General features: G+C 36.8%; 1 protein-coding gene across 1 annotated transcript; it reads right to left on the bottom strand.

The window, feature by feature from the left end:
- On the bottom strand, window positions 1-27,429 carry LOC310638408 (regulator of G-protein signaling 5-like; the record flags this gene model as incomplete). The annotated part of the gene is made up of 5 exons (XM_083359475.1): window positions 1-4,094; window positions 4,975-5,141; window positions 11,486-11,547; window positions 20,913-21,014; window positions 27,386-27,429. The coding sequence occupies 5 exons, from the start codon at window positions 27,427-27,429 to the stop codon at window positions 3,933-3,935; spliced, it is 537 nt and encodes a 178-aa protein (XP_083215601.1). The 3' UTR covers window positions 1-3,932.

Here is a 27,429-nt window from a genome sequence, read left to right as displayed (position 1 = left end):
AGCATGCTTTATTTAAGACTGGTTGAAAAGCTGGTTAAATATTTTTAATCTGACATCCATCTGTGACTTGCACTTTTCAAATCACAAACTACTGCACTCTAGCAAAAGTTACCATACAAATTTAGAAAAAAAAGTTACTACATAGTTAAATCTACTGGAAAGGTTTTCTGCTTAGTCCGAATGCAATGAATAGAAGTATCAGAAGCATACAATTTGCATACATTCTATTCATTCATGAAGTTTGCGCAGGAGAAGAATTTAGAGGTCTTTGCCAACATTTATTATATATGAGCCTACGAGTATTAATAAAGAAGTAAGATGAATATAAATATATAACCAATGTGTGTTATTTAATAATAAAAATAGGATAACTAATATGAGCTATGACAAGACCACTATCTCACTAGCAGGCTATAAAATAATCAGAATAAAAATCTGCCATGCTCTCTTCTTCCCCCCACCTCCCATCCCCCACGCACAATCTGACATGCAAGCCCTTCAAAAGTAAATAGAATACAAACATGTTTTACAACTTCATTTTTACGGGAAGGATTGGAAGCTTCTGTCTGGCAGGACATCTCTATTACCAAAAAGCAAACAGTAGTTTGGATCTACTGATATTGTTAAAATATATCTCAAAGATCAGGAAATATTTCGCATTAGTATTTGCTGTAGCAAACCAAAGAATGATACAATTTTCAATGGAATCCTTAAGTCCTTGCAAGAATAACATGCAATGTGTCAAAGCTGTAATTCTGACTTACTTGATTTTTCCCATTTCACAATAAAGTTCTTACACCATCTGATGAAGGTTTTTCTTTCACTGCCTCCAAAATGGTGGGCACCACTAGGTGACCTAAACCCTGCCATGTTTTAGTGTTGCCCACGTTGCATACATGTAAAAAGGCATGGGGCTTCACTTGCCCAATTGCACCTGTCAACCTGAAGCCAGTAACCATTGCTATGGATACTCCTATCTGACAGACCAAATCAAAATAAGGGATGTCTGCTAATATGATAAGCAATCTATTTTTTAAAAAATGGAGAAAGATATGGGGCAGATTTTTCTTCCTATTCAGAAAATAGCCTCAATATATTCTGTGCTGTGAGATTAGGGGGGGAAATGATGCATAACTCTTTAATTTTCATGATGTTGCTGACATTTAACCCTACCTTTTAGCTATGCCTGATATATTTAGTCTGTTAGGGTGGAAGCAAAATTTATAAGTTATTTTTTACGACAATTTTAACAAGCTTGTTGAACCTTTGTTTATTTCAAGTCACCAGGAATAGCACAGAGCCAAGTAAGTAGGCTGCTGGGTTAAACTTATTGACGAGCTCCTTCATACTTCAGGATAGAGTAGCCTATGGCTGTAATTGGAAAATCAGGAATGAGGCAACTGAGGCCTAGTGAAGTAAGAAGATGATAGTGATGGTGCAGAAGAACAGATAAGGAAAACAAAACAAGGGAAGCCAAACATGTGGGACCTCTTCTCCCTGTTGTTGTTGTTTTTCTTTTGCTACTCAGGATGCAGGAAAAAAAACAACTAAACCATGTAAAGACCCCATACTGGGCCCAATCCAGTATGACCATCTTTTGCATGAGCTCCACTAAATCATGTAAAGGGCATGGTAGCAATTATGGCTTACCTCCCCTTTTGATAAAAATAAAATATTACAAACATATTACAATCAGAAAAAAATATTAGGTTAGAGAGGAATTTAAATCAACCTCTAGTTGGGAGATGTTAGACAACTTGTCAACTTGAAAGTGACTTCTATGCACATCCAGCCATAACACTAAATCAGCATGGCTGTCAGGCAGAGTTACCACAGCTGATGGGCAAACAGCATTGAGAGATTTAGTCACTCTCTCACCTATATTGAATGGTTGACTGGTACTTTTCAAAGTAGAGGTTTTGATTGTAAACTGATTTTTAGACTATACAATTGGTCTATTATTTAAAAAATGAAATGCATTTTTCATCTCTATCTGGATGCCTTTTCTATTCATATCACTGCAGGCTAAATATCTTGAACTGACTAATACATATATTACAAGAACATTTAAATCTTGTGGTTAAAGTGTATGGTAAAATAATACTTTGGGAAGTGTGCTACAGACAGGTTCAGCTATGGTTCAGCTTAAATATTTCTATCATAATTCATAAGAAGATTTCAGGGAGGTTATTTAAAGCTGTGCATGGGCACTGGACTTTGTGCAGGGCCATTATGAAAATATAACACTTATAAATTTAATATGGAAAAGAAATAGATAAGTGAGGTAACAAAAGGCCTGGGTTGTTAAACAAGTCATACTGTTTGAGCAGGTCCGTTGATTTATTCTCAGTCTTACCCCTTCCCTAAATATTTTAGTAATAGCCATTTAGCACAGGATCTGAATTTATCTCACATCTTTAGCACTGCACAATGGATTCTGAATCCATCACTGTTATTCCAAAAATGATTCTCTGTTCTCTGTTTAATAATAGCTAGAACTTTCACAACTGAAATCCCCTAAACTGTGTATATTCCACAGGAAGCTTAAAAACAGGTTTTATTGACTGATTAAATCTGCAAAAATAGAAGATTTAATCAAGTGGTAGATAAATTTTAGTGGAATGCATTTAGCTTGATGGGTGACAAATTGTCCAGATTTACATTCTTCTATGAAGAAACTTTTTATTTAAAATGGATGCTGTAATTGTTTCATTATTGTACGATTTCTATTGTCTGCTAGCTATGAGGGTATCTATCAATTTATGATTTTCATCAAGCTGCTCTTTTAGTAACAAATTAGCCCAGGATTTTGATCAACTGCTTATTTAATTCCAGTAATATATTATTGCTCTTTGTCATATCATTAACTTTGGGTTGTTGTTTTTTTTCAATAAACCCAAAATCATCCCCTTCTTGCTACAAATTGCAAATATAATTCAAGGATTCTCATATTAGGGTAACTTGGTTTCATTTGAGGGATATGTTGTTAAATATTTCCTTATTATATGTAGCAAATGCTGGTATTTACCAGTTTACATTGTCCATAACAACATAGCAAATACTAGCTGTCATCAGAAAAGGATGCAGTCAAATGAGATATTCACCTGTTAAATCGTTGAACTAAAACTATTAATGAGAGAATTATTTCTGTTAGTAATATGAAGTACAGTTCACTGAAAGAATATCTGAAAAGCAAAAGACATTTTGTAATTTTGTTTTGTTGTATTTTTGTTTTGTATTCCCTCAAATAAACCATGCTGGGGGTTTTTTTATCTCCTCCACAACAGTAAGTGATGTTTAACACAGGCTTGATTTTTCCTTCTTTAACACATGTTTGCATTTTAAAAGGCACCCCATCCTACCTTATGTTTATCTATGATACTGCGAAGTTACTGGTTAACTTGTGATTGCTGATCAGTGGCAATAACATATATTTGTCACATGGATTGAAAACTGTGCACATTGTTTATCTGATTACTAACTTACTAACTGAACAATGATTGAAGGCTACCCAGTTCAGAATTCTAGTTTTTTAGGACAGGTGATACATCCCTAAAATTTCAAAATCTGGGCTATCCTTGACTCTACAAAGCTGACATCAAAGGCAGACAGATGGTCCTATAAACAATTTGGTCTTTTTACATGTAAGTAATTGGTGTCATATTTTTGATTGAGGTACTCATCTAGCCCAACTTTGTGCCAGCAACCTTGAGTAAAATAATAGTAAAATAATCTTGAAGGAATAAAAGAAAGACCAAAACAGTACAGTATGGTCACCATGTTTAACAACACAGACTTTGAGTTTTCAAAGCCTGGAATAAATACAAAGCAAAGCAACTATCCATATAAATAAGACATGTTGATTACTAGTGATTGGAGGAGGCAATGACCCTGTGTTGATGTACCAATGCCTTGCACAGCTTGCCACACTGCTACTTTATTAATTCTTCATATAAGTTGGATCGCACAAATCTGGGCAGAGAATCCTTCTCCATCAGCATGAAGATTCTCTTCTGGGCCAAGTCAAAAGTGCTTATAGATGGTTCCACCAGATTCTTCATGGTTACTGATTTGGTGAAATGGTCAATATTCACCTGAGAAGAGGGAGATAGAGTAGATAGCTGTAGGAATTACATAGGACATATCTCACAAAAATCAAGTGATGTGCCAACAATATACTTTACATGGGGCATTTGCCAAAATGCTTCCCTGATGGAAAAAAACCTGAAGCTAATAGCAATTCCATATGTGAAGCCAACAGCTAATAAATATCCCTTGATAAACTACAGCTGAAATAAATATATATTTAATATTTATAACAAAAAGTCAAATAAGAAACATTTGATTCACATAAATAGATTTTTGTTAGAGATGTTAAAAACATGAAGCCAACTGTCATCAAATCTAACTATAGGATTTATGATACACCCCTACTAGTGGTGCAAAATAATACCCTCCCTCCACTAATTACATAATGTCAGCACCAGTGCTTTGTGATCATCATCTATTAATGCTGTTTTAATCTTAATTAAAGGAAATGCCACTTTAAAAATAGCACTCTACCACTTCTTTGCACTTCAGAGGACAGTGAATAACCTCGCTGATGAAGTTCTCACCTTGTCTTGCTTTCTAGCTCATGGACTCTCGTTGCAGTAATATGTTGGTGTGCCTTGTATGATGACTGGTTCACTTTTCAATGCATTTGTTTATACTGTAATTTTTAATGACTAATCTTCCCTTGCACAGCTTCCTTAGACTTGTTTCTGTTTTGTAACATTCACAAATACAGTCTTTGCTCAGTGTAGTGTAGAACTGGAACAAATCAGTAATTTCTTCTGTGACAAGGGAAAGGATCTGTGTTTAGCTGTGCACCCCATAGAACCTAATCACAGGGGCACCTTCAAGAGATTAATTCCCTAATTCTTAACAAAAGCCAGGGTTTTATCTCCATTCAGCTAATGGCAATCAACTAACCTCTTTTGGAGCCTCACTTTGGATAAACTCTTCATAGATCTTTTTGGCCTTTTCAACCATTTTGGTACGCAGTTTGGTCTTCTTATAATCTTCACACGCAATCCAGAATTCAATGTTCTCTTCACTGAATTCAGATTGGAGGAAAGTCCGGAAGCTGGAAAGGCCATCTACACAGAGGAAAAAATTATTTTAAAAAAGGTCAACTACAATTGTGAAATAACACTTTTTTCCCCTGAATTATTTTATTTTATTTATTTTAATCCCATTTATATCCCGCCCTTCTCCGAAGACTCAGGGCGGCTTACAATTTAAGCACAAACCAATGTGCTTAGCAATAACCTTCATTCTATGTATATGCCTGCTTATTAGGGCTTTCACACACACACACCCCAAGCGGCATTATTACAAAGTCAGCTTAATTGCCCCCAACAATCTGGGTCCTCATTTTACCTACCTCGGAAGGATGGAAGGCTGAGTCAACCTTGAGCCTGGTGGGATGCGAACCTGCACTAATTGCAGGCAGCTGGTGTTACTTCAGGAGGCATTAGCCCACTGCTCCACCAAGGCTGTAGTTTCCTAATTAATCCTCTATTGTGCAACAGTCCTTGATAACTTTTTCTTTGATCAAATACTTATAAGATTGTTTGTAATCCTGGAACAACATCATTCAGCCCTACTGATGTGACTCTGTCCTATCAGTTTTGTCAAAACAAATTTTGGAAGATAACATAGTATGGTTAGCAAACCATGGTAACTGATTATAAAAATAGGGAATGAAAGAATCCAGACACCAATGACTTCAACAATGACTTATAACGCATATTATAACTTTCTTTCATATCAATTTTCCTTAATTCTTTGCTGTGAGACAAGGAATATGGTGAGGAATCAGCCTTGCCTCAACAGTTACAATGAAGAAGTGAAGGCTGGGCCATACACCCACCAATATGCATTTCTAAAGAAGCTGAGCTAACTGGAAGAGGAAAGAACAACTTTTGCTTGCAGAAGCTCCCGAGCAGCCACAATTTTTCACTACTTCTAGTAACCAAATTTTTTACTACTTCTAGTACCCAAGCACTGATGCACCTGGTATTCTTGGAGCACCAAAAGTATGCCTTGTATTAGATATCCAGTGAAACTCAGTAGCATTATCCCTTTGTTAACTCCAAATGAAAATCATAAAGATATTGCATGCATGGTTGTATGGTGATTAAAAAGGTAGATAGAGTAAGGAAGAAAAAAAAGGGGGGATATGAGATTGATATCTATAATGCGAGATAATTCTAAGCTGGAGATTCAAAGAACTTTCAGGACAATTAACACAAAATTCAATTCAATTCAAAATTCAACTAGCAGTAATATGGAAGAGTTGCTTGAAGATTTTGAAAGTGATGCTTTGGAAGATATTGGATAATCCTTTCTTTCCGTACACTTAATTGCAATCAGACGTGGTTTTTCCAACAAGCGGGCCTGGACTGACTACGGTTTTAATTAGCTTTTTACTGGTTTTTAAATTGTCATATAATTGTTGTATATATTGTTTAATTCTTTTTTTTAAAAATATATATTATGTTTTTAATTTTTATTGTTGTGCGCCGCCCTGAGTCCTTAGGGAGAAGGGCGGCATATAAATTTAAATAAATAAATAAATAAATAAATTTGTTGTAATTTCTCTTGGTTCCTGCCAGTTATCTTATCTTATGGATTATGTTATCTCATGAAAGGGCTTAGTATCCTCTTTTCTGTGTTAACTTCAAAGCAGCGAGAAAAAAATCGAATAATCGAACAACAGAGTTGAAAGGGACCTTGGAGGTTTTCTAGTCCAACCCTCTACTCAAGCAAGGAATCAGTGGGGTAATCTCTTTTGCCAGCATTGAATTTATTTATATAAAATAATAAAATGCAAGAAATAGTTGAAATAAAAATAGTTGATACTGTCAACGCAGCACTCTGCACAAAAGTAATTTGATTGTTGTAAATTTAAGTAGCTAGGTTTACTGGCATTTACATATAGCATAGCTAAGTATGATATTGTGCTATACAGTAGCTTGAGTTTTTTCAGAGAGTTTCACCACCAGGAGCACCTTTGGCCATTGCAGAGAGTTTTCTTTTATTTCCTTGAAAAGAGTTTTTTTTTTCCCCTTTTGTCCCTAAGTGGAAAGCTAGTTTTCCTTAGTCTTCCTGCCACTGCAGAAAGTTCTATTTCCTTACTCTCTTACAGCCTTGCCACAAGGAATAAGGGACTATTTTTTAAATAGTATTTTGTTAATTTTCTATTATTACAATTCATTAGTGCTTAATGAACAATGTGTTGTCTGGGTTGATTTGTTTTGCTTAGTAATACGAGTTAAGTTCTTACTCTCCATCCCATTTTTCCAGCCGTTGATAAAATAAGTTCCATGTTTGAAAATATTCTGTATCTTCTTTTTTTTTTGATTCTCAATGTAAGTCTATCCATTTCAGCACAGTCCAATATTTTCTTGATTACCTCTTCATTCAAAGGTGTTTTTTCATTTTTCCAGTGCTGAGCAACTACAATCCTCGCTGCTGTTAATACATGTAATGTTAAATATACACTTAGTTTATCATTTTTTTCTGGAATTATACCTAATAAAAAAAGTTCAGGTTTCACTAACATCTTTTCTAACCAAGTGTGTATTTTTGTCCAAAACTTTTTTGTTTTAACACACGTCCACCATAGGTGATAATATGTACCAGGAGTTTGATTGTATTTCCAACATTTACTAGACATATTTTTAAATATTTTTGCTAATCTGACAGGTGGAAGATGCCATCTATAAAACATTTTATGTTTTGTTTATACAAAGTTGCCATTGTCAATTTATAGTTTCTTTCCCATTTCTCTAATTCTATATTGTATCCAAAGTTTTTTGCCATATTATCATTGTTTCTTTCATTGTTCATCTTCCATTTTCAAATTCAATAAAAAGTTATACAATTTTTTTATCATTTTTTCATCAGAAGTCAACAACACTTGGTCAAACTTTGTCTGGTCTTTGTAAAAACCATATATTTTAACTTCTTTATCATACCTCGATTGCATTTGCAGTTGAGGCCACCATGATAAGTCAACACCCTGATCTTCTAACTCTTGTTTAGATTTTAATTTCCCATTTGTATTCAGAATATCCTTATATGTTAGAATTTTCTCAAGTTTAACTTAGTTTGGGTGAATGAATGCTTCCATCGTATAGACCCATCCTGGGATTTTTGTATAAATGTTTGATTTTATCTTTTCCCATACAAATAATAATGTGCTTCTTAAGAAGTGGTTTTGGAAATATCTGTGGATTTTATTCTTTTCATACCATAAACATGTGTGCCATCCAATTTGCAAGTCATGTCCTTCTAAATATAACAATCTTTTATTTCTGAGGGTTAACCATTCTTTTAACCATGTTAGAGCACATGCTTGGTAGTATAAGACCCAATCCGGTAGTTCAAATTCTCCATTTTCTTTAGGAACTAAGGGACTAAGTTTTAACTATAAGTAATCCTTAACCTGGAACATACTTTCCCTAAGTCAGCTCTATACTAAGCAGCTTACGTATGCAGGTAGTTCTCACTGAAAAAAGTAACATGACCATTTTTTGCACTTACAACTGCTGCAGCATCCCCATGGTCAGGTGATCAAAATTTGAGTACTTGGCAACTGGCATGTATTTATGACAGTTGCAATGTCCTGGAGTCATGTGATCACCATTTTTAAAAACATTTTATTGAATTATAGAGTAAAATACATAATACGAAGCAAGTAGTAGGACCAATGGGGAGGGAAAAGGGAAAAGAAAGTGAGGGAGAGAGGGGAAAAAGAAAAAAAAGTTATTGACTTCTGACTTCCTCTGTTGCAGTAGAATAAAGCATTAACTTCAAGCCACCACTTTTTACTTTTTCACAATAGTATAAATGGCCATTTCTGTAACAACAAATCAATCTAATCGGTGAAACACAAAATCAAAGTTTCATTTTTTTCCACCTCAAGCACAAAATCCAGAAGCGGTCTCCATGTAGAAACAAAAGTATTTGTATTCTTTTCTTTAATCAAAACAGTCAATTTAGCCATCTCTGCCAGCTCCATCAATGTTTGTAGCCATTCGTCCATAGTGGGAATCGAAATGTCTTTCCATTTTTGTGCATACAGTAATCTTGCTGCCGTCAACATATTCAAGATCAAAGTTCCATTTTTTTTCCCCAAGTCTTTTTCCATTAGACCCAAAAGAAAAAATTCTGGTTTCATTTTTATTTTTATTTTAAAGATTTTCTGTACCAAAATGTGAATCCTTCTCCAATATTTCTTTGCTTAATCACATGTCCACCATAAATGATAAAAGGTCCCTTCTTTCCCTTTAGATTTCCAGCATTCATTTGAAATACCTTTATACATTCTAGACAGCTTGTCTGGTGATAAATACCAGCGATATATTATCTTATAGAAAATTTCTTTTAAATTGTAGTTCAATGTAAATTTTAAACTTTTCATTCACATATTCTCCCATTGTTCCAGCATCACATTATAACCAAAGTTCCTTGCCCATTGTATCATACAATGTTTTACATGTTCACTGTGATGTATTGGCCTGATCTGTTTTAATTCACTTGCTTAATGTCCTGACTGCTTGCTTAATGTTTGACCTACTTTCTGTGTGTTATGTAACGGTTGCTGTGCTGAGCTAGACTTGCTGTCTCCAGGCTGTTAATGAGGTTTGGGGTGGGAAACTGCTACTTTAAACCTGTTGGTTGCTGCCTAGAGGCCAACCGTATAAATAGCTGCGCAGCAGTTATTAGCTTGCTTCTGTTATGTTCTGAGTTAGAATAAACTTGTTGCTGTTTCAACACTTTGTCTCGTTTAATGCCTCAAGAACCGAATATTTAATATTCACTTTCCAAATTTAATTTCAATAGAATTTCATAAGCCTTAGCATACTCTTAGTATGGCACATTTAGTGAAGTGATTATTAAAATCATCATTAACTTTAACTTTATCACACCATAAATAACTGTGAAATCCAAGCCTTTAGTTCATGACCTTCCAAATCAGGTAGCCTCTTATTCTGGAAGTTCACTCTTTCTTTTGACCAAGCCAGGCAACATGCCTCAAAATACAATTTCAAATCTGGTAAACCCAAAGTCCCTCTTTCCTCAGCATCTTGCAATAACTTATATCTAATATCCCTTTGCCATTGTTTGAATGGGACATCAGTTGCAAGTATTGGAAATGTCTGGAACAGAAAAAGCATCTTTGGTAGAACATTCATCTTGATTACAGAGATCCTCCCTAATAAGGATAAATGCAGTTTATTCCATCTTTGTAAAGTGATTACCATTTATAACCTTCCCAGCTGGCTTCCAACAAGCAAAGTTGGGGGGGGGAGAAGCCAGACTTGCTTAACAACTGCATTGATCTGTGGTAAAAAAAAATGGTCATAAAATGGGGTGCAACTCACTTAACAACTGCTTAGAAGTGGAAATTTTGGGCTTAATTGTGATCATAAGTCAAGTACCACCTGTATCTTACTCACTAAGTTACAGTACAGAGAAAGGGTTAGGGTTAGAGCAGACATGTCAAACACAAGGCCCGGGGGCCGGATCCGGCCCGCGAAGTGGTTTCATGTGGCCCGTGAAGCCATCCTGGAAACAGTGAGGGAACGGCCCCCACTGCCTTGGCCCTGGCCCAGAGACCCTCCTTCTGCCAGAGACCCTCAGATCTGTCCCACTCCTGCCCAGGCCCCCATAGCCACCCTTGATGTGAATGATGTAGGGCTGGCCACGCCCACCCAGTAGGCCACACCCACCCAGCCCCTTGAGGGCAACCGCAATGCTGATGTGGCCCTCAATGAAATTGAGTTTGACACCCCTGGGTTAGAGTATTATATACATCCCACGTGTACTCTGATCCTTCTGCTTCTGATCTGAGATATAAAAAGGTAAAGGTAAAGGTTCCCCCGCACATGCGTGCTAGTCGTTTCCAACTCTAGGGGCCGGTGCTCATCTCCATTTCAAAGCCGAAGAGCCAGCGCTTGTCCGAGGACGTCTCCGTGGTCATGTGGCCGGCATGACTAGACGCCAAAGGCGCACGGAACGCTGTTACCTTCCCACCGTAGTGGTCCCTATTTTTCTACTTGCATTTTTACGTGCTTTCGAACTGCTAGGTTGGCAGAAGCTGGGACGAGTAACAGGCGCTCACTCTGTTACGCGGCACTCGGGATTCGACCCGCCAAACTGCCGACCTTCTGATCGACAAGCTCAGCATCCTAACCCACTGAGCCACCGCGTCCCACTGATCTGAGATATAGGCTGATATAATTTTATACTGCATATAAGACTCATGCAAATATACTAAATGGTAAAGATGACAATAGGTTTTTATTTCAGTTGGAATCTTAGCACTCCTCTATAGATGACACAGCAATGCTTTATCATAGTTTCTCAATATCCTATTATTCTTAGGATAAATGTTCTCAATAGGTTGAGATCTTTAGAAAAGACTTACAAGGGTTTTGAAGGAGCTTTTCCAAGGAATTGTGCCACTGCCAAGCTTCTTCTGGGGAAGGTCTGGAAATATTAAAATGAAAATATATAAAATATATAAAAGCACATTCTTTAAATCAACAAGTCAGAAAAGGAGTCTTTTATTCAGGGCTTTTTTTCTCATAGAACGCTCAGAACGGAGTTCCGGCACCTTTTTTGGATGGAACCTTATAGGGTAGGCAAGGCGGGTTGTATGATGTGTGTGAGTTCCGGCACCTTTTTCTTTTACAAAAAAAGCACTGCTTTTATTGAACTATTGCTCTGCCTTATTCATGATTTTACAACCTCCTTATAACCTCTTTCACTAGTTCTGTAACTTTTCTTAGCCTTGAAGCTATCTGTGGCACAAATATGGCCCAGCAACCTCCTTCCTACGCTATGCCTTTACAATGTCTTTATCTGATGCAGCAGATATACTCTTCCCCCCCCCCAGTACCTACACAGTGAACTTCAAAACTATTTATCTTTGAGTGGTATGAAAATCCACTTTTTTCAAGCCAGCTTCACCCTCTCTAGACACCAAGTCTCTGAGTCAATGATAGCAGAGAAAGGTCATGGGATGAAGTAGGAGTGTGTGAATAAGACATTTGCTATTTCATACTGCAACCCCCTTTTTATTATATGAAAGAGCATTAAGTCATGACCAAAACGAGACCAATTACCAGCTAGTGTTAGTGAATAATCAGGTTTCCATCAAGTCTATGAAAAACGGTTGCTAAAATAGAGTGAGTTTTGACAGAGTCAAAACCTACTGTCTGTCTGCCATCTGTCAAGGTTTACCTACTCCATAGCCCTGGTCCCAACCCTGTTAAGATTCCTGTTTTCCCACTGGCTGGTTGAGTTTGATGGAGAATTCTAATAGAATTCTAATGCAGTGATCACCTCTTACATGACTGCGATGATCTTTTCCAATAGGCCAGAACAGCAGCTTTCAGCTACCCAAAAGTTCCGAAAACTACTTTCAAAAGGTGAACAGAACTCCCTCAATCCCCATGAAGAGCTGAGAGACCATGGGGTAGGAAGGGACTAAGCCTAGAGACAACGAGGAGCCAATCTCCCACCTCCCACGACCAAGTGATCGGCGTTTCATCTGGACTTCTGCCATTGGTTGCACCAGAACCAAATAGAAGGGTGTGGCTGACTGATGAGAACAAATAAGTTTGAAATGGCTATATCAGTCTCCCTTTAATTCTTTGTTAGCAATCTAAAAAAATTACGCATATATAGCATATTTCTCCTTCACAGCAATGTAATCCTGCAGGGAGATATCACTGATCTGAACATTGTCTGTGCTCCATTTTCCAAACAGCTTGATATCAGGGGTCTCTGCCATAGCAGGGGCTGTCTCCCAGTCAGTCATTCTCCGATCTCTAATATTAAAGTGCACTACTACTACTCTATTTGGTGACATGATGACAATGGAAGGATGGCAGTAAAAATTTTTATGGTATCTCAAGTACTGGTGGACAAGTTTAACTTGATGAGGAAAAGCCTTATTTGAAAGAACTAAAAATATGTGCAGTTTACATGGAACTGATGCCAATGACTCGTTAAATCCATCTAATCATGGATGTAAGTCTCATATATCTTTCAAGCTGTAAAAAGCACTTAGATGGTAGACTTTGTACTAGGTCTAGGGAAAACTAGGAACATATAGATTGCCTCAGGCAGGCAGTTCATGGTCATGTGGCCATTTTAGCAAAATGTACTTTCCTCTGCTTTTCGGTACGATCAGATAAACATGTCTGTGGATTTGTTAATTGAAAATGAATAGAAAAACAGCAGGGAAACTGGTATGGCCAAGAAAATTGGTAAGGCTGGAAATTAGTCTACAAAAGCTGACCATCAACTTGAGGTAGTGGAACTTGAGGGAAAGATACATGGAGATCAAACAGAATAATAGCGTTGGAAGGACCTTGAAGGTATTCTAGTACAACCCCCTGCTCAAGCAGGAGATCTTTAAGGGGCATCTTATGGAGGAAGAGAGAAAGCAGTTTACATGGGGCTGGAGGGATAGCACTATTTTTGGTTATTCTCTGATACGGCAAGATTACATATACATTAAAAGTACGGTTCCTTATATTGTTCCTTTAACATTTCAGCTTTTGTCATTCCTCTCATCCTTTTTATTTCCAGCTCTACATTGTCCTCTATGAAGCAGAATGGGTCTGAATGGAGGATAATACTCCATGCAGAGTATTCCCTCTGAGTATTCCCCTGAGTATTCATTCTTTCATTTTATTTTTCAAAATCTGAAGTTTGAATTTTTTCCCCTGCTTTGGCTGTAGCTTTGGGATCTCGTTTTGTCTCTCCCACAGATTTATCATCAGTTCCCACGCTAGTCAAGAAAATGATTGCTTTTGTCTCAAGTGAGTATGCTACAGACTCCCATAGCAAAGTGGATGCTAATTATCTGATTTTACTCAGGCTGTAAGGATTTGAAATTAAAGTATTAACGTAAGACAAAATAGCAACTACTATAGAAGTCCATACAGATACCAACAAGCCTAAAAGAGAAAAGAGCTCACTAGTGAAATACTTTGAGATTGACTACTTTGCCTCAAAAGACATAAAGACAAAAGATCTGGGAAATTCTGGAATCAGGAAACAGAAATTTGAATCTGCCATTTCTTGCGCTGTAAATGCCACCACAGTACTTTTATTAAGCACTTTTAATAAATGAAAGGATGCATATAAAAAGTAGAATGGGAATGTTCATTAATGAATAAAATTATAGGTTCAACTGCTATAGAACTGCAGTCTCGCTGGACTGACAGCATACACAAATGTTTCTGCGTGATAATGAGTAGAAAGCTGCCATAAAATGGAAAAAGTAGCAACTATAACATCAGAGGTTAGTCAATGGTTTGGAAAGTTGTTTTTGTATTAATTAACGGGTGGGCTGATCCTCATGTCTCCTACCTACAGCACAAAGATGTCCCACGAACCATTTTTAGTGGGCATAATGTCATGACATCTCCTTCAGTCAGTGGCTTGGCCTGCTCTAATGTCATGGAGCCAATTAAATTCATATTTAGCTGCTCCAGTTTTAAAGGCTCACATGGCAAGACTGACACAAGTCCTGCCATGTGAGCCATCTGCAATGCTTCAGCGATTATGCTGATGATCATGAAGTCATAAACTACCATCTGCCCAGCTTCTGTCTGCCCCATTAGACTGCAGCTGCCATGCTTTCCCCCTCACATTGCTAAGCATTGCCCTCCATGGCTTAGTTTGCCACAGAGATATCACACCTGGCTCCCATAATTGTATCTGCTCATGTAATTATACCTAACTGGCTTCTTTTTCTATACACCGGTTTAGCAAGCCTTTGAAAGAACTATAAACCTATTTGCATGTATTTGTTTACTTATTTTATTGTTTATCTCAAATAAACATGTTCCACATTTTTGTTGCTTCTTCTCACGAGGACTTTCATGTGGTGTTACTTTCTATTGTCTTTATTTCTTACTTTACGGGAACAACACCATTTTTGCCTATTCTAATCTATGCTCTGCATCTAGGTGCTGCTAATGTTGTCACTCCCTTGCAGCATTTATAATTTTCTCTTTCCTGCTTCACCCTGTGCCTGACTGACAAGTAGGATATGCGGCATAGGAGTGTAGAATAAATGGGGAAAGAACCACCACCCCCAGAAATGCCTATAGATTTCAGCCTATAGCACTTCACTGCAGATGAGAACTGTCAGTCAGACCATGGTTTTTGACCCAGATTTAGTGTTTTTCCAAAACAGTGCTAGACCTGTGTTAGAAAGAGCCCAAGGGGTAGGTCAATAATGCAGGGAACCTCTATTCCAGCAACCTCTATCAGGGGTAGGCAACCTTGGCTCTTTTATGACTCGTGGACTTCAACTCCCAGAATTCCTGAGCCAGCCATTTTGAGGGGAAAGGGAGAGGTTTCCAAGCTGAGCCATGCTGGCTCAGGAATTCTGGGAGTTGAAGTCCATAAGTCATAAAAGAGCCAAGTTTGCCTACCCCTGCTCTAGTTGGACAACTTTAAAAGTGGCTAAGGCCTTCATCCCTGGTACTTGCCTATATAGCCAACCAAATCTCCCTGCCTCATGTTAATGAGTGATTAATGAATGTTTTTCTTGCCAGCAACATATCCTTTTTTTAAAAAAATAAACTTAACTGTTTGTTTAGCCTCTCCCCTGGGATGAACCACCCTAAACAATTCTTTTCCATTTTACTGGACTAAGCTGAGGAGTTTTATCTTGTCAATAGACAAAACCATTTTTCCTGGCCTTAATCCAGGACTCATAGGCCTCCCTCGGTTCTGTATAAGTGCAGGAAGTGGTTTGGGGCATGACATTCAAGTTCATGAGAATCAGCTTTCATCAAATAAAAGTTTCTGTCCACGTGGATACAATCTGCTTAATTGTTTGGGGCAAAGGGCTCTTCAGGCCAAAGAAGGGGCAAAAAATAATCAGGGGAAGAAACCTCAAACATTTGCCTCTTTGCACTCTGAGAAAAATCAGACCAGACCGAATTATGAAACATGGTTCTATTTTTAAAAAATAATTAGGCAAAAAAAGGCTAATTTGCTCAGGAAATTTTATTTCTCAGATTGATGTACTGCCAGAATCCAGCTGGGGTTGGGATAGAATACCTACAATCTTGTTCTCATCACTAGAGCAGCCCTGGTCTTCCTTTTCCACCCCAATGGGAAACCAAACACTTTCCTTCCCAAAGACCCGTGGAGAACCCGCCTCACCACATCTGTTTCCATTGCCATGACAAAATCTGCTTAATTATGATGTTCAAAACAGCCCATAAACCCACAGCCTAATTTGTTCCAAATGGCTCTGAAAAGAGTGCATGATCTACCTAATTTGTCTGTAGCAGTGGTTAAAATAAGCTATTATCAACAGTGCCAGTCACCATGCAATCTTTAGATCAGCCTTTTTTTTTAACAGCCTAATTGGAAACAGATTCAGGGACAATCAGCCAGAAGAGGTTCCCCTTGTGCATTAAGGCCACTTTTTCCCCTAATAGCATCGCTGCTACTGGTGTTCATTTTGTTCCAGTTCCTGGAACTGCTTTGTCTTTCGTACAGATGGGAGACTGCGTTCTCACAGAAAAAAAATGACAGTGATTAATGTTGGCAATTTGCCTTTGGCAGCGGCAGCAGCAACAGCAAGTTTCTTGAAGTCCACAGATAAACACAAATGGAGCCATTTTTTGTAATGGTCTTGTATCCAAGTATCACAACCATTTAACATTGTTTTTATTCATGTAGCTCTTCTTAAATTTGCCTGCTGCCAATCTAGTTGAACAATAATGATATAAAACCTTCTAAAGACACTAATGGTGTCAGTTTGTGGTAGCAAAGAAAATAAATTAAAAAACAAGAATAAAAAGCAAACAATCTGAGGGTCTTAACAGCACCTTAAATATTAGCACATTTTAACTATTCAAGCTCTTGTAGATGATAATCTACTTCTCCAGACGCACAGATGTTTTCTTGTGTTCATAGTTGTTCTTCATCAGTGAAGTAGGGATGAAAGATTTTAAAGCTTTCAGCATCTGACAACACCCTCAGGGAAAAAATTCTTAGTATTCTCAATAATTAACATAAAAAGCAATTTTGCCTTTCTGTAGGGAGATATGCCTGTCCCCTTTCTTCCCTCTTTCTTTTCCGCACTTCTTCCAAAGTAACTGTGACCACATTCCAGACTACTAATGAAATGAGTGGATATGGATTTTTTTTTAAAAAAAGGGTTTCAAATTTCAAGTTTCTTCATTAGTAAAACCAGTCTTCTTCTTTTTTATTTTTTATAATATTTTATTAGTTTTCTAATTTTACAATTAAGTATTTAAAAAGCAATGTGGTAACTGGGTTGATCAATGTATAAATCTTAGTATAAATCTCAAGTTACAACATCATATATTTCCTCTCTTTTTCCCTTAATACCTACTATCTCATATTAGGCCAATACAGTTCTTATTGTTAACAACTAAGTAAAAACATCTTTGTTACATTTATTAATAATTTTTAGCTTATACATATCTTAATTGTGTTTGCATTCAATCCTTGTATACAATCAATATCCTGTTATTGCTTTCTTCCCAAGCTTTAATTCCCTGTCAATATTCAAATTAACATTTGGTATTTATAATTTCCAAGCTTTAGGTAACCTAAATTTCCCTTATCTCAACTTCTTGCTTTTCCCTTTTCATAACAAAATCTAATATTCTAAATACCCATCTTATCTATTTCAATACAGTCTTATTCTGTTTTCTCAAAGTTATCTATTTTCCACCATATTAAACCATCTAATTAATAATACAGTATACCCTCTAATACATCAAAACCATTATATGTATTGTTTGGATTAACCAATAAATCAGTAATATACATTAATTTTTTCATTTAGGTGTAATTTTTGAAAGCTCAAATACTCCATCTCTTTTTCTGGTAATATCTATTATCTCATATTGGGCAAACAGAATTCTTATTTTCCACTGATTTCCAAATATTTTATATTAGGTGACCAAAATTTCCCTTATCTCAACTTCTCCCTTTTTCTCTTTTCATACCAAAGTCTATTAGACTTGTTACACATCTTACCTATTCAATTATAATGTTACTTTATTTTCTAAAAAATATCTATTTTCCACATATTCAATCCTCTAGTTAGTAATATGAGATCCCCTCTAATAAATCAAAACCCTGATTTTCTTCAGCCTTACTCTGGCTTTCTTCTTTTGCCAACTAACCTTCCATGTCAATGCTTTTGAGTCATTAAATAGTTCTCCCTTTATTATTATATATATTATTTGGAATAAGAAAGACTAGTTGGTTGCAGTTTTTTTGGAAGAACTAGCCTCCCTATTACTCCAATTTCCCACAATTGTCCTGATAAGTTTATCTTCCATTCTATCTGTTCTTCTCCCTTTTCCTCAAATTTCTTCTGATTTTTGTAAAACGTCTTTTCCATTTTCAGTGTTGTCACTCCCTTTTCTGATTTTTCCATTGGCTGGATCTGTTGGTCAATTGGGTCCTCTGTCTTAGTATTTAGTTGTTCCACTTTTCCTGTTATTTTCTGCATTGTTAGTTCTTTGGTTGTAGTCAAGATCTGAGTTTGTATATTTAAGCTGGCATCTTGTTCCTTTATGTTGCATATTATTTTGTCACAAACTGAAAGAATGGTTTTGTATATTGATTTCAACATGGAAAGAATTTTTTCCTGATCTTCATCCATATTCTCTTGATAGTATGTTAAGTTGAAGATTTTAGAATCAAACATTAAGAATAGTTTTTTTGTTTTTTATAGCTAGGTATGGGACATCTATTTCATGTGTTATAAGTGGTGTTTATAGTAGAAATTGTTTGTCAAGTAAGAGTTTATAGTTTATAGTCCAAGGTATTCCATCATCTCGTGTGATAACATATGCGTCTCGTGTAAATAAATAGGAAAGCAATTCCCAATGTATAGCTCTGAAAGTCAGTAAAAGTTTACATTCACAGTTCAAACAGATATGCCACCCAGAAGTTCCTTCTTTGCAGCTGAGTTTTTCACAGATGGTAGCTGTCAAGGTCAGAGAAGTTTTTTTTCCTGGGGTCTGGGCTTCAAGCCAAGTCTCTTTTAAACAATCACAAGTTGTAATACCATACTTTGCCACATGATGTCACTGATGCCATTTAATTTTTTTAAAGTCCAAAGTTTTTATGATAGTTTTTCAAGTCTTATTTCTTTTTTTAGATAAAAACAAACATCTTCAGTAAGAATAGGAATACTTTTAGTCCCCAAGTTTCAAAAGCATATACATACAATTAGATTAAAATTGTTCTTATAGTTGCTCTGCTTCCCTTGGGTAGCTAGTCACCACTATTCTTAGAGGGTGGGGTAGAAATTCCCTTCCCTCTCTCCTCACAGGGGGAAAAATACTTTGGGCATCTTTTACAGGAAAAAATACTTAAAGTCTTAAAGAGAAGATCAGATCTCACCCAGTTTTATCCACTTTGCTTTAAAGGTGCTTGATGGTGATTTTGATTTCGGCTGTCAACAGCTTAGTGACAAGCCATATTGCTATGGCTGGTCATTCCCCCACCAGTTTGGAGGGCTTCCCAGGATCAAACAGAAGGGCTGCCACCTTCCCGCGATCAAGCGGGGTTCCCTCCTTGCTCATCACCCCTACAGGGCGACTTGCGACCCTTTCCAGGGTCCCCCAGCAGGATGAATTCAGATGCGACAGATGGAGCTCATCTTCCAGCATCCACAGCACCACAATGGGAAACCAGAAGTCCAGTAAAACCAGTCTTCTTGATATTATCAGTTTCAAACGTATCAGAATTATAAGACAAGCACAGAAATATTTTTCAGGCTGATCTGATTTTGCCTTTTCCAAAATGAAAAATGTATCTTGTCCCATGTATCATGGAATTAAATTTGTTATCAAATGCTTCTTTTAAATCTCTTTTGAGTTCTGTATCATTTACCCACTAGTGGAAGCACAACGTGTGATTTCCTTTTCTAAGGTATGGTGAATATTATAAGAACCAGTGAAGTATAACAATTCCAGATAGTTCTCTTGCTAAATGAGTCAGTTGTTAAGTGAATTTTGCCCCATTTTACAAACTATCTTGTCACAGTTGTTAAGTGAATCACCACAGTCGTGACATTAGTAACACAGTTATTAAGCGAATCTGGCTCTCCATTGACTTTGCTTGTCACAAGGTCGCAAAAGGTGATCACGACCCCAGGATACTGCAACCGTCATAAATATGAGTCAGTTGTCACGTGTCCGAATTTTGATCATATGACCATGGGGGAGCCACCTTTGCCCTACAAAATGTTATTATGTGATGGTAGTAAAATGCTTAGGGACACTTGTTTCTTCCACCAAGGCTATACCTCTGAACATACTGTAGTGAGAGGCAAATGGCTGGTCTTCATAATTCAAAACCAACAATTATGCACTCTTATTGTCTTTCCATAACTCACACCTAAACTTTCTTAATTTATGGCTTTAAAATCAGCAGTACATCTGAATACTAAGAAAAAGATAAATTACATATGTAGTGAATCGATTTTCTGTGATATTGTATGTAATGTAGACATATATTTGTAAAAGATTGTGTGGTGCAAATGTTCAGTTTTTAATGGGTCTTCAGTCTGTGATTTGAAATTGCACTGCAAGGAAGATATCTGGTGATTCTGACATTATTTTTGCATAATGCAAATGACTTTGTCAGTGTTTAAAGTAACGTTATGAAAAGTGTACCTTAGTAAAATGCAAAAGCCATGCTGAAAGAACTGGCTGCAGATTAAAGCATATCTTAATCAGGGACGGGGAATCTTCCCTCCGTCCCCTAAACTGCTAAGTATGGACATGCAGCAAATAGACTAATAATTATATACCTACTTTTGAACCTTTGCTGGCTTCTCTGGATAAGGGATAATCAGGTCAATAGCAGAGTCTGGCTTCTGGAGGAGCGTGCCTAACTTTGTCTTGATTTCTTTGGCTCTGGAGAGAAAAATTATGAAATAATACATGAACATACAGTAGTTTCCGCTAAATGCAAAATTGAAAAAAGATGCTCCATTTGAGTGGCAGGGCATTCTCCTGAAAGTTATGAGATCCAAATATGTTACATTCTTTCTACATACTGAAAATAGTACAGTACGTTCAATTAAGATGATCTGATCAAACTTTAGATAGCCTGGTATCTTTAGATCGGTTTGACCCCAGCTCCTGTCATTCCCAGTCAGTAGATTGACTGATCCTATTTCATTTAGTTTCAGCTGAAGTCATTAATTTTTAAAATAATATTTTTCCTACTTACGTATCTTTCACTCATTTAGAATAAATGGCAGAAGAGTTATGGTAAATTGCGAAATAATTCTCCATCACAGAGGGTCTTATAGTTTTAAAGGGGTGTGTGGAAGTCAGGTATTTTTTATTATAGCTATATGATGGTTTTAATATTTATTTATTAAATAAATTTATATGGCTGCCGAACTCTGTATGGTTACTCTGGGAAGCTTACAACATCCACAGAATAAAAACCCACAATATAAATCCATACCTCCCTCCTTCCCACAGCAGCAGCAAGCAACACAATCAAATCAGTTACTTGATCAGCTCCCCTCAGACCAACGACAAATCACATATCTATCAAAGTCCAGGACTGCCGGAGCAGGGCTGGCACAGCAACAGACAGAACTGAGGACAGTTTAGCCATCCCATCCTTGCTTTCCATTTTCAACTGCCCTATGAAGCTTGGGAGAACGGACAAGACATGAAATATAAAGAAACAGAATTCTTTGTCCTTTGTGGTGGGCGATCTGCTAAAATTTTGCTTTTCTACTAGGAACAGGAAAAGAGGATTAATTTCAAATATCTCTCTTCCATGTTTGCAAAATATGACTAACCAAAAGAGATTACTTAGGCCATTATTATTATTTTTTATTTTAATTCCATTTATATCCCGCCCTTCTCCGAAGACTCAGGGCGGCTTACAAGCTTAGCAGTAGCCTTCATTCTATGTATATGCCTGCTTATTAGGGCTTTCACACACACCCCAACTCTGATTTGATTTTGCTGTTTGCATGTCTTTTTTTTTACTTAAAAGTAACTCAAAACACTGAACATACAAAATACTCCTTCTTTTTATTTTCCTCACAACAGTCAGCTCTACCTAGTCATCCCACATATCATCTGTACTAATTAGTGATAATGAAGCCTATTGATTATCAGGACAAAGCCTGATTGGTGACACATGAAATTAAATATATTTATCTGCTTGTGTTCATGGAATACACAAAGTTATGATTTGCTTAATCATAGTTTAAGGACTAGGCCATAATTCCTTGGGTTCATACAAAATGCTAAATTGTAAAATCTGGATTGCCATTTGGAATTACTACCCTGGATTAGCATATTAAGCAAAAAAATAAGGTCATATATTATAGCCTTAATTCAGTGCTGGCTTTAGCAGAACCCAGCTTAAGAGTACTTCCAGACAGACAATTGCATCTATGGATTCTTTTTGTCCATGATGGATCATCTCCAGAAACAAAGTTATGGAAAACATGATGGGGAAATGGAGAAGGCACAAGTAGTGTATGGAGATAAGGAAGGGTACATCATGGTACATGGATGCAAGTAAGAGAATTCATGTCATTTGTGTGATGGCAATAGCTTACACCTGATGACTCCTTGGCTTGGGCAGGGGGTTGGACTAGAAGACCTCCAAAGTCTACTAAAGTCTACTAACTCTATGCTTCTATGTCATCGTGACTTGTACCAGATATCTATAATCTGGAACTCATAGTATAAATAAGACAGAGAGATTGCACAATACTAATCTTGCCAGATATCTGTTGTAAAATTATCTTATAAATAGTCCTTATAAACCTTAAGTCTGCTAGGGATCTGTTCTGCTCTTGTATGCCATGCTCTGGGATAAATAGGATGAACCAAACTATAAGCTCTCCATGTCCTATAATAGGGAACAGCAGCTGTTTAAATTAAAAGCAAGCACAAAAATTATTGCCGCAAAGTGCCTTGGCTGAGTTCATTATTTCATCTCAAGTCTTCTCCTCATTCACACCCTCTCATTATTTTGCTGACAAAAAACTTCAGTTGTAATGCTTAAAGGAAACGCAGCCCCTCTGAACACGGAAAGAGACTTCTGCAAAGTTAGTAGCAGCTGAACCCAAAGCTCTGCTGCTCAGAATGCAGTCTTGGGGAAATTTGCTCTCACACCTAAAAAAAAAAAAGTTTCATGCTTGTTTAGTTGCTAGAACTCGTGCAAAGAAATTTTGAAACATTTGTTAGTTTACCCCTTATATTATTGTAAAATAGACAGTGACTTTAAATGTAAAGAATAGCCCATCCAATCAATCAATCAATCAATTGATTGATTGATTGATCAATCACACAGGCAATTTTTGTTTTTGTTTTTCTTCCTCAGGCGTTTCAAAAGTAAATCATCAAATGATGTAATGTGTTATGCAGCCTTTGAAAGTTTCTTGATGTCATTAATTATCAGCCTTTTCAGTTGCTTTAATTTCTATTTCCATGGGCAGGAAACCTCTGAGTTTTCCAGATATTATCTTTTTAACTGTTCTTCAGATCTTGAAATGAAAGCTTTACTCATCCATCTCTTTGGAGGATGTCAGCATATACTAAGGCCACTTTCCTAATCAGCTGTTCCAAGAAATCTATTCATTTAACCCAGGAAGAGCCTTCTTCATAGGCCCAAGGGTGGCTAAGTGCCCATGCTTCTTCTTGAAACTGCAGAGTGTATTCAAGCCCCTGCCCTAATAACGGAAAAAATACTTTATGTAAACTACAAAATAAAAAAAACCCAAACATATATCTTGTGCTTGCATGCATACATGCACGTACACATACCTGATAAAATTTAATTTTGGATGTTTTAGATCTTTACAGATTTAAAAAACAGCAATTTGTTTCCCATTTTGGTTGGATATTTTGGTAATATGGGTCACATTCCAGTTGGAGGTTCTAAAGATAACACAACCAAAAATAAATAAAAAAATCTAGTTTTATATATTAAAGGTAAAGGTAAAGGTTCCCCCGCACATGCGTACTAGTAGTTTCTGACTCTAGGGACTGGTGCTCATCTCCGTTTCAAAGCCGAAGAGCCAGCGTTTGTCCAAGGACGTCTCTGTGGTCATGTGGACGGCATGACTAGACGCCAAAGGCGCACGGAACGCTGTTACCTTCCCACAGTAGTGGTCCCTAGTTTTCTGCTTGCATTTTTACGTGCTTTCGAACTGCTAGGTTGGCAGAAGCTGGGAGGAGTAACAGGCGCTCACTCTGTTATGTGGCACTTGGGATTCGACCCGCCAAACTGCCGACCTTCTGATCGACAAGCTCAGCATCCTAACCCACTGAGCCACCGCATCCCTTCTAGTTTTATATATTAGAGAGGCTTAAAATAAGGACATTACCTTTTTTAGATGCTAATTTCCCATTTATTCCTTATGGATAAAAGAATATAAACTCATATCAATATACCTCAGGACTGTCATTAGACACACTAAGATAATAACCTGAAAAGGCAAATATTGAGAAGATGGAGATGAATGGAATAGAGTGGAAGAGGCTAGGGAGGCATTCTATTACCAATAACTAGCCTTTTTCAGCTGGTCAAGATCCTTTTGAATCCTGATTCTGTCTTCTGTAGAATTTTGTTATCCCTCTTAGCTTTATGCCCTCTGCAAAGAGATTGAAAAGTGCACTCTCTCTCTCTCTCTCTCTCTCTCTCTCTCCCTCCCTCCCTCCCCCCTCCTTCCCTCTCCCTCTCCCCCCCTCTTCATCCTAAGTCCTTCCACTTGGGGGGGGGGTGTCTCTCCAGGTTGATACAGACTCTTTAATGTATAAATGTTGAGTAGGCTGCTTAAACAGTGGGCAGTGGCTGAAGCATCTAGCAAGTGTAGGGTTATTTTGTAAGGGTAAATATACTGGAGGACGTCATCAAATGCATTGTTGAAATCATTATACACGTCACTATAAACTCTGGCAGTGTGACAACTAGTTTCCAGTTAGATCTATTTCTCATTTTGAATTTATAAGCAATAGCAAATAAAGTTTAACATTTTAAAATAGTTGTCCCATGTCAAAAGCATATGGATGGGAGAATTAGATTTCCTATTCCAATGGTACCAGTGTTCATTTAAAAAAAACCAAATTCATGTAGATGCTAATAGTGAAGCATTAATCCTATTCTTATTACTGTCCTGAAACTATTTTTAAGAAATCTACCCATGGGTAGAGTCATCAAAGTCAAGAGTCAAATCTTAATGCAGATCCAAGCTAAGAAATAAAGGATAATACCACATATGCATAATGGATATGAACATAGCATATTCCATTTCTTTCTCTGGAGCAGTACATAGGGCAATTTTTTCATTGCAAAGCAGCATTGTTCTGATGATACCAAAGATGTGACAAAACATGTCTTCAGACATTAAGCAAACACAAAGTTAAATAAAATAAACCAACTGGCAAAAAATATAAGAGAACAATTAAATGACTTGGATTTTCCACTATCAATCAATGGAATCTCACTTTGTATCATAATTCATAACTCAGAGAAGAATGTCTGCAAAAATTAATTAGCCATCACACAGTCACACTCGGTAATAAAAACTACTCTTAATCTAGTGAAGTTTGACATGTATATTTGCACCCTCTTGTTTCCCATATGTATTTTCAGGAACCCTAGATGGAATAATAGAAAATTAATTAGGATGGCTAAAAACAAATTGTGTCTTCCTCCACGTAGCCTTCTATGAAAAAAAAATCTTCCTGAATCAAAATAGGTCATAGACAGTAGATAAAATCATAGAAAGAGAAATATACAGAAAGAAGATCCAGAATCTATAGATTCTAATCACCTTGAAGCAAAGTCATTCAAGTGGTTTTGTTACTCCTGCATTATGGTGGGCCATTGTGATAAGAAATTCACTACTCTCAAGTTTTTGTACCAGTTTTTGGTTCGTTTCAGGCTAATTAAAAGTGCTGGTGAAAAGTTTTTGAAATTCATGACTCTTCATCATATATACATTTCATTTTTTGAGATCCTGCTCTTTTTTATTTTACTCCATAATTTTATCATAGTGTTTATTTATCAGGGCCTGCAATTATCTACAGTAAGTCACTTCCTTCCTTATCTAGTACTAGAAATACATAGAGATTGCACTTAAACCTGCTTTTCTTTTCTTTTCTTTTAGTTGAAGAATAGCATAATTCTGCATTGATGCAAACCAAGTTGTGAAAGTGATAATGGGTAAACTCATTATCAATGGATAAGGTGTTATATCATTTAAAAAAGCTGATGGTGATTTGCTGGAATGTTTCCCCCCCAAATAGGTTACTTCCAATACTATGATAGAATTCTGCTATTTTATGATAGTTAAAAAATAAACTATCAACACTTGAAGACAATGTACTCACCTATATTTTAAACTTAATTTTAATTTTCTTCTTCTTTATAATAGCTACAAGTGTGAGTCAGGGTTTACAGACAGGTTATATGAATGAGTAAATGAGTGGATAGATGGGCGAGTGAATGAAAGCTCGAAAAATCATCTTTTTTTCCTTGTATTCAATGATGGATGGAAATTTAAGAGAGATCAGTGTCTTATGATCTCTGAAAATCTTTTGAGCGATGGTGTAGTGATGATGATTTAATTCTCATAAGATATTTATCTCAGTAGCTGTCTGCTTATATCTTGAGTTTTAGCATGAAGCTGGGAGGAAAGTAATTAAAAGCATGAGAAAAAGCCAAACAAAATATGACAAGAACAGTTCATGTAAGACGATCTGTCATCATATTCTTGTGAAATAGCGTCTCTGTGTGTGAGATAGAGTTTTAAAGTGCATCATACCTTTAAAAATCAATCAAACATTCCCTTTGTCACAATTTTTTCTGAAGGAAAAAAAGTTTTTAATTATGCTAGTTTGCATGAGAAATTCATATTAATAACCCATGCTCTGCATTACATCATCCCTCCCACCTACTAGTAGATTTAACAAGATTTTGAATGATTTGGCTCCTCATTCTTTAACCATTTGTTAACACCTTTTTTTTAGTAATTTAGTAATTTACCTTTTTTTTTGTAATTAACCTTTCTCATCTCAAGCCCAATGAGAAATAAAGGCCATTACTTTGGTCAGTTCACTTGCTTAATTCCTCCAAAACTAAATGAGAACCGAACTTCCCAACACTTCTTTAAGCAGGCATCTCTTCTGCACAGAGATGGGCTAAGCTTTGATTCTGCCAGATGGCTGCCGCGTCTCCGCTATCTCCATCAACCTCATCACTTTCCTCACTGATAGGCATAAATTCGTTCTCTCACCTCTCCAGGCATGTGTGGGGCAAGGCTGCTAATCCTTTGCACAT

The sequence above is a fragment of the Vipera ursinii genome (genome assembly GCF_947247035.1).
Source record: "Vipera ursinii genome assembly, chromosome: 3".
Lineage (NCBI taxonomy): Eukaryota > Metazoa > Chordata > Lepidosauria > Squamata > Viperidae > Vipera > Vipera ursinii.
The sequence above is the reverse complement of the archived record's forward strand: the minus strand, read 5'-3'. Positions and strand labels throughout refer to the sequence as shown.